The sequence below is a fragment of the Ambystoma mexicanum genome, chromosome 4p, assembly GCF_040938575.1.
Source record: "Ambystoma mexicanum isolate Mex_15411 chromosome 4p, UKY_AmexF1_1, whole genome shotgun sequence".
Classification (NCBI taxonomy): domain Eukaryota; kingdom Metazoa; phylum Chordata; class Amphibia; order Caudata; family Ambystomatidae; genus Ambystoma; species Ambystoma mexicanum.
In genome coordinates, this window is record NC_090927.1 from 741,473,845 (window position 1) to 741,488,023 (window position 14,179).

General features: G+C 51.2%; 1 protein-coding gene across 1 annotated transcript in view; it reads left to right on the forward strand.

The window, feature by feature from the left end:
* LOC138452855 (uncharacterized) overlaps positions 1–14,179 on the forward strand; it is a 1,928,742-nt gene that overhangs the window by 904,886 nt on the left and 1,009,677 nt on the right. The window contains exon 34 of the mRNA XM_069605205.1: positions 6,807–6,938. Within this exon, the coding sequence (XP_069461306.1) occupies positions 6,807–6,938 (132 nt within the window). The remainder of the gene's footprint in view (positions 1–6,806; positions 6,939–14,179) is intronic.

A 14,179-nucleotide genomic window follows, 5' to 3' on the forward strand; every position in this document is an offset into this window, starting at 1 on the left:
TGTGAGGAACGTGGCTGGGTTTACTGTCTTGCATCTTACAATATGGGTGTTGGGGGCTAGACAATATTATTTCATACGCTGATGCTCTTTGCGTAGTGAGAGTGGACTTGGACCGGTCTAGAATTGCAAACAGTGAGTGCTCCACATACAATGTTACTGAGCACCCCATGGCAATTGTGGAGCTCTTTTCAATGGCAAAGGCTGTGGCAGCAAGAGCTTGTTCGCAGGAGAACTGTCCCTGCATAACAGAATCGATTGTGCCACTGTAATATGCTAGTGGTGTATGACCATTGTGCTCTTCTGTGTAAGTACTGCTGTCATGAGTGTGCTGTTTGAGTGGGAGAAAATGTAGAATTCCTGAGTGTAATCTGGGGTGGCAAGGACATGTGCTGTTGAAATTACTTCTTTTAAGTAATTGAAACTAGTGACCATCTCTGGTGTGCACTCTATTTTGTTGCTATCTTTTTGTGCCTCCTTGAGTCCCTATAGGAGTGGTCTTGTGTACGCTGCGCAGTCTAGGATTCATGCCCTGCAATAGTTGTATAACACCAGGAATTTCGGCATGTCTTTCACTGTGAGTGGTTTGGAGGTGGCATGTACTGTTGCTGCCCTGTCAGGAAGTGTTCTTTTTCCGGCTTTGGAAATGAGCTGCCCTTTTATTGATAGTAATTGTAGTAAAACGATAGTCCCATCGACAGCATTGCTTGCTGTCGCTGCAGACCAGTAGGTCATATACATACTGAATTATCGTGCTGGGCACTTGGATGTTCCCTAAGTCTTCATGTAGTATTCTGTTAAAGATGCTGGGGCTTCCACAGTACCCCTGGGGCAAACGGGCGTGTTCTTGGCGCTTTCCACTCAGGGTAAAGGCTGTAAGGTATTGTGAGTCTGGATGCAGGGGAACTGAGAAAAAGGCATTCTTCAAATCTACAACAGAGAAATGAGTTGCCTCTTTGGCAGTGCTGCACAAGTTGGATGCCAGTTTTGGGACAAGTGGAAACTCCTTCTGTACTACGTCATTAAGGGGTCTAAACTCCTGGATCATCCTCCATCTGCCCCTGTTCCCGTTTTATTGGGGTAAATAGCTGTGTTGCATGGTGAAGTGGATTGTACTATTATTTCTTGGTGCAACAGGGCCTGTAGTGTTACTTGAATCCCTTCCTCCGCTTCCCTGGACAGTGGGTACTGTTTCACCCATGGGAGTACTGCTCCTGGTTTAAGTGTGATTCTTACAGGGGTCACTTCTTTCAGCATCCCCACATCATGTGCCTTTGTTGTCCATAAAAGTGTGGGGACGTATTGCAAGTCAGCCTGTCTAAATGGGGTGGTGCCACTACAGCCATAAGGGGGCACTGAACTTTCCTATATGGCACCATAATCTCACAGGGTATACAGATCTCGACAATGATTTCCCCATCATTGTTACCATCCTCGAAGAGCTCTTCATCAGACAATTGTTATAGGGGCACATTGAGGTCAATACACAGTACAGTGCGCCATTGGCACCCGTGAGGATCAGTCCTCAGCACTACAATCTGGTTTGCTGATACCAATATGCCTTCCGGATCTAATGATAGGATTGTGCATGCAACCAACTCGGGGAGTACTACAGGTCGAAAAAGGAAGTCAGTGGGTACTCTCCACTCTTTTCTGGTAATCTGAAGCACTGCTCGGGTGAGTACCTTGATGCCATAAACAAACATGTCAGGGTTGACAGGTATACGTCTCACTGCCACTTCACTTGCCGCAGCATGTATTACCAGCATTGCTCTTAGAGAGCACATGCCAGGTGTGGCGCAGACAATACCTCTGTCTGTAAATGAAATCGTCATATTCAACTTGCTAAACAGATCCCTACCAAGCAAGTTGACAGGAAAACTCCTAGAGTAGAGGAGGGGGGCTTGTACAACCTTCCCTCCCACCTTGATGTCTAGATCTTTTGTGTAAGGAACCGTCAAGACAGCCCCAGAGAATCCCTGCGTGTCGAGAGTCTTTCCTGATAGCAGGAAGTTGCCTTCACTGATGCACAACTTCTCCACTCCTGAGTCCACCATAAAGATTAACTGTTTATTCACTATCTCTGTCCCCACCAGCAGTTCCTCTTCTGGATGTAGGGTTATTGACACGACTGAACACGCAAGTGCTCTTTGTGGGCTGTCCTAGTTGGGGTACGTGTCTGTTCCGAGGAATGTGAAAGGGTTTCCCCCTACTACTGTAGCTCCTTGATATGGAGTCGCTGCACTGTTGGGTGCAGTACCGAAAGGGTGTCTGTTCTCTGCAGGCTGAAGGTTGGGACGGGGCTGGTGTGGTTGCCTTGCTTGTTGCCGGTGTGGTGGGTCGTAGGGGTCAGATATTTGAGGGGTTAACTGCGTATAGGCCTGGTGAATCTCGTAGAGTACAGACATCATTCAGAGAGTGGACCCTTGGGGGCTACCTGTGTTTGTATACTCATACTGTTCCTGATTGTAGTTATAATTCCCTCCATGCCTGCTGCGACACTCTCTTGAAAAATGGCCCACCTCCCACATGACCAGCACTGTCAAGGCCTGCCACCCCTTGGTCCTGGACCTCCATATACCCTCCTCTAGTCCCTTGGAGCCCACCTCATCCTCGTTGCTGTCCTCCTTGCCGCTCGGGTCCTGAAAATTGGTGGTTTCCTCCCCACTATCCTTGCCCGCCTTCAGCCCAAGCTGCTGCTATCCTTGCCTGGGTTGCAATGGAGGTGCACCCCTCCTCTCCCATTTGCTCTGGGTCCGGCCCTCTTGATACTGCTGCTACTTTCACTAGTTTATTTTGAGCTAGTTTTGCTTCCTCTGACTGCCGCCTCTGAATCGTTTCTTTCTCTCGCTCTTTGATCCTTTTACAGTGGTGAACTATAATGCTTTGAATCTCGGGCCACCCGTTTGCCTCCACCCCGGCTAATTTACCAAGCGCTTTCTGCACTTCTTTGAGGAGTCCCCAATAATGATGCTGATTGATCCTAGGCGCTGCCTGTTTCTGCTCTCCACATTTCTTGAACCCTAAGAATGTGTTGTGCAGCATCTTCCTCATCCCCCATGGTGCATTGCATTATTGATTGTAAATCTGGGGTGTCTGGGAACATGCGTCGCAGTGCATCGCATACTTGTGCTCTAATCTTGTTGAAGGATGCTCCATCATGGCCAACGTTACTTAGCGTTTTTCCCGGATAGCCCGCTTTAATCCACACCATCTCTGCCTGATCTCCCACTACTGATACCATCAAACACTTAATGTCCCCTATGGCTAAGGGCACCCCTGCTTTGTTTTTCTCGAAATCGCAAATCCATTTTCCCGCCCCGCTCGCTATGAGTGGCGGGAGTGCCTTGAGGAGGTTATTAGTATCCATTTTTGCCAAGGGTACATAGTGGGGCCGTCCCACGCCCTTGTGTCTCAGGGGCATTTGCAGCTTTGCCTTTCCTTTCCCGCCCTTAGTTGCACTTCCCTTTTTCCGTGCTAATGCTATTCTGCCAAATCTTTCCCTTAATCTTCCGTCCCATAGGCTCTCTAATCTTGTTGTGGCCTGGGGTGCCTGCTTGGCCCCTCCCTCTCCATCTTTTCCGTGTCATCAAAGTCACTCAATATTCCTCGTCCCCTCTTCGGGACCCTACATTTTCGTATCCCAAACTGTCTGTTTCCTCGTCCCGCTCTATGTGGACAATTCTTATGGACGCACTATCTATTGTGAACAGGAAGTCGCCTGACTTCCATTCGTCCCTGGGTGGCTGTTGAAGTTCCCTGCAGGCAGCATGGGAGTCTCTGGCACCTTTGTTGCCTAACATGCACCCCATAATCTTGCTAGTTAAGTGCGCATTGAGGCTAGTGCTACCTCTAGGTCTCTTGCACTCACCCCAGTGTGGGCTAACTCTGGGGGTGAGATGTATGGTGGGGGGGCAGTACCTGGTGTGGCCACCATTGTGCCCACCAACACATATTTCGGGTTTGTATACCCTTTTGCTGGGCGCGTTGCTAATGGATATATCCCCTTTTTCATCTCCCCACTTTTCCCAATCTCCTGCGTGCTCATCTTCTTATTACTGTCAGGGTTCGTCCCCTTTTGGGTCCTCTGTTTCTTCAAACATTCTCCAGAGGTCCAATACTTCCTTTCTATTCTGCAATGCTCTCACCTTATACCTTGGGGTCAAGTATGTGGACATATGTTCTAGAGCACACCTGTCAAATGACCCATGTCCGGGCCAGGAGTGGGGCATTCCCTCCCCTTTAGTCTCAGTCACCCATTGGCTGTGGTAGTTTTTATTTTCTCAGCCATACAGGGGCAAAGCCTTACATATATGGTCTAGGGGTGTGTCTGTCCCCATGGTCGTGTTTGGCAAGTGTTTTCAGTCGGGGCTGCGCTTATACTACTGCGCCACAGTCAGAACCAAATTCGTCTAATCCAGTTAAAACATATACACCTTAGTCTTTTCTTTAGTACATGTCAATGCTGTCAATTAATTCACAGAAAAATCATCATTTCACTTTTCCCCCTCCCATGTTCCCCACTAGAGCTTCTTCATACACTCCCTACACGCTCTCCTAATGCTCTCACACACGCAACACATGCCCCTCCTGGGCCTCCTCCATACACGTTAAAATAGACCAACAAAACAAACTAAAATAACAACTACTTCTTCTCCCGGGATCTCTAACTATACAGAGCTCCTATATTTCTCCTTATATTTTTCTCCCGCACTGGTCGAGACAGTGCATGTGGTGCCACCCTATCCTCTTACTCGGGAGGGCTCCCGTATTCCTTTTTCCTTATCCTTAGTATCCTTACATTTTAAATAACCAGTAAAAATCAACACAATTCTCGATTCAAACACACTCTCAATTTCATTCACTGCGTGTTCACCCTATTCACACTGCTTCATACACCCTACCGTACTTTGTTATCCCTTGCAGATTATACTCATGTGTTCCCGTCCTCCCGAAAGCCTCAGTTCAAAGAGATCCACAACAGGCCTGCACCTCTCCTTGGGGCCGCACCCCACTCCAACGAGTAGGCAGGAATTCTGCAAAGACCGCAACCACAAGGCCACTCAGCGTACCCGTTTTGGGACTGGTCACCGCAGGTGGGCCAGGCCCTTCCGGAGAGGCCGCCTGGATACCTCAGCAGGTACGGGGTGAAGGAATCACATAGGGTTCACCAAATGAAGGCAAGTCCCTTTTTAACGCACGCTACAGAGTTAATACAACCCTCTAGGGAAATTGGCCAGGAGATAGCTTGCAAGGATAACAAGGCTTTAATTGTGCAGAATACAAAATATCAGCAAAAGACTAGCGTCAGCCGAATAGCATCATCACATACAGTATAAACTGGTGCCACTGACTGGTGGGACCCTAAACATGGGCCTGCTCCATATGGAATGCCAGGCTACAATTGGTTGGTTCTTCCCCGTTGATTAGGATCCATGTTGGTCAGCTGGGCTCATCTTTACGGTGAAGCTCGGGGCACTCATAAAGTACAACGTTGATATCTAAACTAAACCTGCTAATCCTACTTACTAGATTACTGTAGAAATACAGTCATGCTGACCCACACATTCAGGGCTTTGTTGATACCGCACCTCCCGCTCTCAAGGTCTCCACTTTGGGTTTGATCTTTAATTTATCCCTCCCTGTACCTTGCATTACAAAGGGTGTATTTTATGCTGAGAGAAAAACAGTTGTGCATGCTTAGATCTTTTATGGACGCTTGATTGATGTTGGGCCAGGAGGGTCACTTGCTTATCATGGAATGCAGGGGTGTGGGGGTCGGGTCAGTGGTTTGGAGCTGACTGGACTAGTTGGGTGGGTGGGGTTTAGATGCCTGCTGGTAGCTTAGTGCTGATGAATGGACGCTGCACGGAGCCTGGTGTTGTCTCACACTCTTGCAGGGTACATTCCTCCGAACGATACTAAATGATTGCAACAGTAAAGGGACATGGATGACAGACTTCCATGGGAACTGATAGTGTGCATTTGCTCTGTGGTGAGGGTGTTGGGCCTAGTGAAATCTTTCCATGGAGCTCAGCTGGCGCATAGTAGTCACACAAGCCTGTGCTTTTGCCATAACAACGAAATGGTGTTTCTTTCTATGTGTCTCCTACTGCCATGCATCTACTGTTTGCGCAATATTGCTTTCGAAACCGAGTTTCAGAGCCCAGTTTTCTCCCCCCTTATGCACTACACTATCTCGTAGGGGATTCGCCTCACCTGAAAGCGCTTAGTGAGGTGTGATATACTCATTTCCATCCCAACAGGGGCTTGACCATGACATATGAATTGAAAAGTCAGACACTCCACAAAGGCAGAAAAGTCTGAGCCGACAAAAGACTTGAAATAATATTAGTAATTTCAGTAATTTCCTCTGGATTATGGATTATGTATGGTACTGGTAATATGGAAGTAGTTGTCTTTGTTAAATGTATTATGTATGTCGTTAGAGAGCCTTACTAACAGAGGGGAGACTGGAGATACTGTTGGTTTATTCGGGCACGCTGTTCTATGGAGGTCGGCAGGATCTGTTATGATTATTGTATGTCTCTAGGAATGCAATTCACGAATCTACACGAACCTGACATTTCTTTGTACAATATTAGCAGTTGTTGTCATTTCAAATGTTGTTCATTTCCTCCACAGTGTTTATGACCATTAGCATGAAATGGAATCGTTTTGTGCCACCTCTATGCTGTTTATTTATTAGAGGGCAAATTCTCATTTTTAATTCATATAGTTCAGTGTGACTGATATGAGTGATGTAAGAAGGATTTCCTTCACTGACCGTTTCTTTTTCTTCTGAGCAGATTGGAGAGTACTGGTCCGAATGCCTCGTCTGGAATGACAAACTGAAGGACTGGGATGCCTACATAGAAATGGCTGCACAGATCAAATTCTATGAGGATATTTTTCCACTGTTGCACAGACTTGCTGCTAAGGTACTGTGTGTGGTACTTTGTCCACTGTGTGAATACGTGAACAGGTGCCGCAGAGGACATTAGCACCCTTTATAAGTAGATAATGAGAAATGTCGCTGCAGGCAGTCTACATCAATTATTGACAAGAAAATGGAAGAAAACATAGTGTGTTCCTAGCACTTTTTCAACCAGAAAGCCGGATAGTAGTTCATATGTATTACCTCTTCAGAACATAAATGGCACATTGAGGACACTGCAGTGTAGACGGAACCGCCTCAGCTATTATTTTCATGGAAATTAGACCCCCAAATCCAGTTCAGAAGAATGTAATTATCACACTTGTCACTAGGAAGCATCTGGAGATAACACTGCAGTGCAGCATATTCTCAGAACTCGGACCAATCAAAACAACTGTACTCTTGAAAGTGAGAAGCAGTGAGCTCTGCTGGTTTCACCTGATGATTTCGAGTCAGTGAATGTGAGTGCATTGCACATTTCCTATGAAATCATACTCAGCTGAACCTGCATTCTTATCGTCGCCTGAGGAGTACACCAGACATGTATTCTTTCTGCTTCACTTTCAATTCTCTTTTTTCCTGACAATCTTGAAAAAATATTTGTCACAATGTCGAAGGCCCTAGTCCCCGGTTTGTTGCTCTTTTTGAACTATGAGCTGGTTTAAAAGAAGTGCTTGCTTCCAAAGCACTTGGACCCACTTTGGATTAGTCTCTTGCACATGCTCAAACTGTATATACTTCAAGAACGGAAGTACACGTGCACATTACTGATATGACACCGCCAGTGATTCCTTTGGATGCTCCGAGCTCCTTTGCCTCCTAGTCCCGATTCCTGGTTTTCCCAGAATGTTGTCTTGGGTTCCCCCATGACCCCAACGCTCTCTCTCACCCTTAGATATGATCCTTTAGCCCTTCCCGTTACCTCTAGTTTACCTGGCCCAGTGTGGGCTTTTCCCAAGCCTGAAACACCTCACTGTTCTTCCCACTGTTTGCTTTTCCCCTCTACTCCGTATTTACTCTTGGGGAACTCTATCTCTTCGATCCTTCCTGATTGCCCGTGGTGCTTTGGTCCTCTGAGAATGTGCTGTGTCTTGTCCATGCTGTCCTCTGCTTTGCACCCCACCGCCAACCCCTTCCCTGCCCTTCTCTCTCTATCCCAGCTGCTTACCAAATAAAATGGATTGGTATGATTTGACATCTGCATAATTGTTCGCAGCAGAATTGACCGTAGTCAATTTTGCTGCTAACCCAATTTTGCTGTGGCCAAAATCAACTAACCCATTCCCTCCCACCCCCAATACATCCCTACCCTCCCCCCAGTTCCCTTTCAGCAGCTGCCTTCATTCTGACCCTGCAGTGTCAGTTTCGTACCCGCAATGCGGGTCAGAACTGACGCTGCAGAGTCCCTTTCTCTGTGTTTCTTAATTTATTTTTAAAGTCCCCCGCTTCCAATGTCCCAGAAGCGGGGGGCACCCCTGCAACCACTGTTCCCATTATAGCAAGCAAAGGGAGCAGGGATACCCCAGAAAACCCTGTTCCCCTTGTTTGGTATAATGGAACCATATATCCTATTTGACCGCATTTTGGTCTGTACGATCATTTCGTAAAGCCTAAATTCAGTCAACCAGGCCATACGGTTAAATATTTTCGGTCAAATTGGCCAAACCCAATAATAGACCTGACTTTCTCCAGCATGGGGTCTGGCATGGATTCATATGCTCATGAATATTCCCCGTCGTCAGGCTAGGAATCCTCGGTAAAGAAAAAAAATCAGTATCAGTTTCGTTTCTGATCTGTCTTTCTTAGTAGTAACCAATCACTGGTCTCTGGGTCATACTGCCCCCAGCCAATGACTGCCCTCTCCCTAAGCCTCTCCCCTGGCAGCCATCCTCAGATTTTTACCGCACGTTCAAGTGTTGGGAGTCCTTGTGCTATAGCTCTCGAGCTTTTACTGCGTTTTGCGTTTTTTCAAGGAGTTTAATCTAATTTTTTCGGTTAATCGAGCCTGAAGCTCTACCGTTTCTACTTCCGATCAACGGGGACCCGTTTCGGAATTTTCTACGCCCCTCAAGGGCAAAGTTTTCGTCAAGTTACGCTTCTTGGAGGATTCCAGAAGATCTGAGGCCTACCTTGTGGACATGGCCCAGGACAAGGGAAGCTCGACACCCGGATCCAAGCTGTTCAGGAACTGCCCTGGATGCGGATTACAGAATGTTTTCAAGGAGGATGAGCATTCCAGATGTCTCTACTGCCTTCACGAAGACAAGACGCACGTGGAAAAGGACTGTGCGTTTTGCAAGAACCTGTAGGAACGGACTATGAGGGATCGTCAGACCTGCCTCGCCAGCTGGCTGGGAAAGGGCCAAGCAGGTGAGAAAAAGAAGAAGTCCGAGCGGTCTTCTAAGTCCTGTGAGGGCCCCCCGGCGACGGGGGCCCAACAGAAGGCAATGCACAGCGAGCCGCGGGCACTGGGAGCGACGAAGGGTCGGTCTCCTCGGCTGCCAGGCAGGGCGCACTTTCACCGACGCCTTAAACCACGAGCCAAAGCTCTGGCTCGGGGAAGAGAAAATCCGAGAACCCGGCTAAGCTTCTGGAGAGGCCCCGGTCGATCTCGAAGGGATCAGCCGAGGGGGAGCGAGGCGGTGACACCTCCTCCAAGGTGAAGGCCTCAAGCGCGCCCAAGGTGGTGAAGGCCTTGATTCACCCTGTGAAGGCCTCTATCGAGGGAGTCGCGGCGGCCCAGGCAAAGCCTGGGAGGCTAACCCAGTGGAGGCGACCTCGGGGCCCAGAGTTTCCCTGCCGCCACGGAGGGAATCCTCTTTTCAGCCCATCGATAAGACCCCCGTGAAGACTCCGGTGGAAAAAAGGCCTTTGGCCGTCACAGACACGGATACAGCCTCTGAGGAGGAGCTGGTTGAAGTCGTGAAGGGCCTCAACAAGAGGTTCGAGGAGGTCCGGTCCCACGGGGGGAACCCTGAGCAGGTGGGCGAAGAGAGCGACGGTGGCGCCGATGAGGCTCCAGTGGAGTAGGAGCAACCATTGTGCCCCTCGCAGCCAGGGCCCGAGCCTCAGGACAACTCGGTGGCCATTTTGATGGCAATCCAAACCTTATGCACGGAGATAAGGACGAGATTGCCCCTAACCCCAACGGACGACCCAGCAGAACTGGGCCCGTCGGGAAGCCCTCCAAACAAGCGGAGGAGAGTTCATCCTCCCCTGCCTTTCCAGCCCGTGCGGCCTGCTCAGCCTTCATCCCCTTCCCCTGATCCTAGGGATGTCACGGGAACGGATACGGCCACGACGGGGACAGATGACGACGGTAGTGATGATGGGATGGGCCTTACATCACCACTCCCTCGGGCCTCCCCGCCCGATGAAATTGGCTCCTTCATCGCCATGATTGCCAGGGCATCCGAGCTTTTTCAGCTCTGCCCTGAGGAGCAGAAGAAGGAAGGTTTCCTGTATCAGCGGCGCAAGGTCAAGAGGAAGACGGTCCTCGCGGTGCCATTGATTGACGATATCTGGGAGGAGGGACTTGCTCTCCTGAAGAACCCGTCCACGACACCTGCCAAGAGGAATCGGTACGAGAAGAAGTACCGGATCCCCGATTCCGCCCCTTTGTGCCTTAGGGCACAGCCGACCCCGGATTCGGTCGTCTCGGCAGCGGCCAAGAAGAAGGCGGCGGGGGCGTCGTCCTCAACTTCGACCTCCCCACCAACGGCGAGGGAAAGAAGCTGGACGCCATGGGACGACGAGTCATCTCGTCTGCGGCGACGACAATTAAGGCGGCCAACGCCCTAGCGATTGTGGCCCGCTACGACAGGGAGCTGTGGTACAAGATTGCTCCCCTGCTGGACTTCCTACCGGACGACAAGAGGTCGGAGGCACTGGAGATCCTGCAGGAAGGTGATGTGGCATCGGACCACGCCATAATGGTGGCCACGGATATCGCTGACACCGGATTCCGCCAGTTGGGCAACAGTGTTTGCCTTCGACGGCAGGAATGGCTCAAGGCAACTGATTTCCGCCAGGACGTGCAAACCAGAGTTTTGGACATGCCCTTCGACGGGAACAACCTGTTTGGAAAAACAGTGGATGAGTCACTTCAGGCCATCAAGACCGACACAGAGATGGCTCGGGCCTTGGTAGTTTTGCCGCAACGACGGCCGCCCTTTCGGAACACCAGAGGCAGACAGGGTGCCTCCAAGGGATCCGGCTGCGGCTCCTCGAAGTACCGCCAGGCGGCCCGCTCCTCGTCACAGGAGGCCTACAGAGGACACGGCAAGTCAGGACGATCTCGTTGTTGTCGCCAAGCAGGCCAGGTCGGAAAGGCCGCCTCCAAGCAGGACTGAACCGGCCGTAACATCGGGCCCACACCTGAGCACCCCGGTGGGAGGCCGGCTGCTGAAGTTCATCAGCATGTGGGAGTCATTTCCACCGACAGTTGGGTGCTGGATGCCCTGGCCCACGGGCACACTCTCGAATTTCTCACATGGCCAGGAAGGAAAATCGTGTCTCTCAACTGCTGTTAGAAGTAAGGGCGATGCTCAAGAAGGGTGCCAGCGAGCTCGTCCTGAAGAGGCTCCGGGGCTCCGGAGTATACTCAAGGTACTTTCTTGTCAGAAAGAAGACGGGCAGTTGGTGCCTCTTCCTGGACCTGTGGCGGTTAAACAAATACATCAAGGCACAAACGTTCAGGATGGTCACCCCCCAGCACATGCTGGGACAGCTGGAGGAGGGCTACTTCCTATCGTCGCTGGACCTTAAGGATGCTTACTTCCAAATCCCCATTCAAAAAGGACACCGAAAGTTTCTCAGATTCGTAGTCCAAGGGCGGCACTACCAATTCAAGGCCCTGCCATTCGGGCTGAAGTCGGCACCCAGGGTGTTTACCAAGTGCCTCGCACCAGTGGCGGCGCGGCTGTGCCTGCGGGCGATCCACGTCTACTCCTACCTGGACGATTGGCTCATCCGTGCAAGGACAAGAGAACTCGCCGTCGAACACACAGCAGAGACCGTCCAACTACTCACGGACTTGGGATTCTCCATCAACTACTCGAAATCCCACCTGGTCCTGTCGCAGGTCGCACTGTTTCTGGGAGCCATGCTTAATACAGTGGCATGATTGGCCTCGCCGTCGGAGGAGAGGACGAAGGCTATCTTGGGCAAGGTGCAGCGCCTGCTGGCCACGGACATGGCCATGTGAGATCCATCAAGTCCCTGCTCGGAATGATGTCCTCATGCATCTACCTGGTGCGCCTGTGCAGGCTACAGATGTGTCCTCTACAAGAGTTCCTCGATGCCCGTTGGCTTCAAGCGACTGGCAGCTTCGAGGACAGGATCCCGCTCAGCAAGGCTTTCCGCCGAGCAATTCAATGGTGGGGCACCCGTGCGCATCTCGCGGCGGGCAAGGACTTTCAGACCCCGGTGCATCAGGAGACGGTGACGACGGACGCTTCCCTGGAGGAGTGGGGAGCGCACACCGGAGATCTGCACACAAGAGGCCTTTGGCTCCCGGAGGAGAGGTCGCTCCACATCAACATCCTGGAACTCCGAGCAGTGTTATGGGCCCTCAGGTCATTTCACCCGTCCCTCAAGGGCAAGGTGGTGAGGATCTTCACCGACAACACCACCACAATGTTCTACATCCGGAAGCAGGGAGGCACCAGATCCCCAGCCCTGTCCAAGGAGGCCGAGGATCTGTGGCACTGGGCCGTCGCCCAGGGGATGTTTCTGGTGCCCTTCCATCTAGCAGGAATAAAGAACGTCATCGCCGACTCACTCAGCAGGGAGCTGCGCTCGTGCCACGAGTGGGATCTGCATCAGGATCAAGTTGATCGACTTTTCCAACGATGGGGCAAACCCCAGATCGACCTGTTTGCGACGGCGATGAACTCCAAGTGCCAGAGGTTCGCCAGCAGGTTCCCCCAGCCGAGGAGCATGGGCGAGGCTTTCTCGTTCCCCTTGGACGGCCTGTTCCTGTGTGCGTTCCCTCCGTTGTCGTTGCTACTGTGACTCGTCAACCAACTCAAGAGGTCCTGGTGCAGGATGACCCTCGTCGCACCGGCGTGGCCAAGACAAATCTGGTTCCCGGGCCTTCTGGACTTGTCAGCGTCCCCACCAGTCAAGCTGTCGACGGACGCAGATCTTTTCTTCGAGTGAAAGTGGCGCCATCCTTCATCACGACACGGAGTCGCTGAACCTGCAGGCCTGGCTCCTGCAGCACTAGAGTTTGGAGGGTACGATATCCCGGCAGACTGCAAGGAGGTGCTTGCAAAGGCCAGGGTGTCCTCAACTCTCAAGTGCTACGGACACAAGTGGAAGAGGTTCTCTGTCTGGTGCCGTGCACACAAGATTAACCCGCTATGGATCACGGCCCCTCAAGTGCTTCCGTACCTGCTGTCGCTGGCCAAGGCTGGACTAGCTCATGCTTCCATCAAGATACATCTGGCGGTGATTTCCCGATACACCAGAACTACGGGCCAGTCATCCCTGTGATCTCATCGCCTGGTGAAGGAATTTATGAAGGGACTGTTCCGATCGTTCACACCGGTGAAGGCTCCTTCCCCAGTGTGGGAGCTCAACGTGGTTCTGACCAGGCTCATGGGGCTGCCATTCGAGCCTCTGCATTCGGCACCGCTGAAATTTCTGTCGTGGAAAACAGCGTTCCTTGTGGCCATCACATCCGCACGACGAGTGGGAGAGATCCAGGCCCTATCCTGCAAGCCTCCATACTTGACTTTCCACGAGACGCACCCCTCCTTCATGCCCAAGGTGCCGTCTGACTCCCACCTCAACGAGCCCTTGGTGTTGCCAGTTTTCTTCCCGTCGCCTTTGTCACCGGCCGAGAGGACTTTGCACTCGCTGGATGTAGCTAGAGCGCTGAAGTTCTACGTGGACCGCACTAAGAGTTTCGGGAAGACATCACAGCTTTTTGTGAACTTTGGACCTGTGAACCAAGGAAAGGCCCTCTCGAAGGCTTCCATTTCCAGATGGCTCTCCGGCTGCATCATGCACTGTCACCGGTTGGCAAACCGACCTTTGCCCGGCCATCCGAGAGCCCATTCGACCAGAGCGATCGCTGCTACAACGGCGTTCTTGTCTGGTGTGCCCCTGCTGGACATTTGCTGGGCTGCTACGTGGAGGTCGATGCATACCTTCACGAGATTCTACTGCATCGATCAGGACTCCAGGGAGGAGTCCAAGGTCGGCCAAGCAGTGCTGCGCAACTTGTTCGCCTGAAGG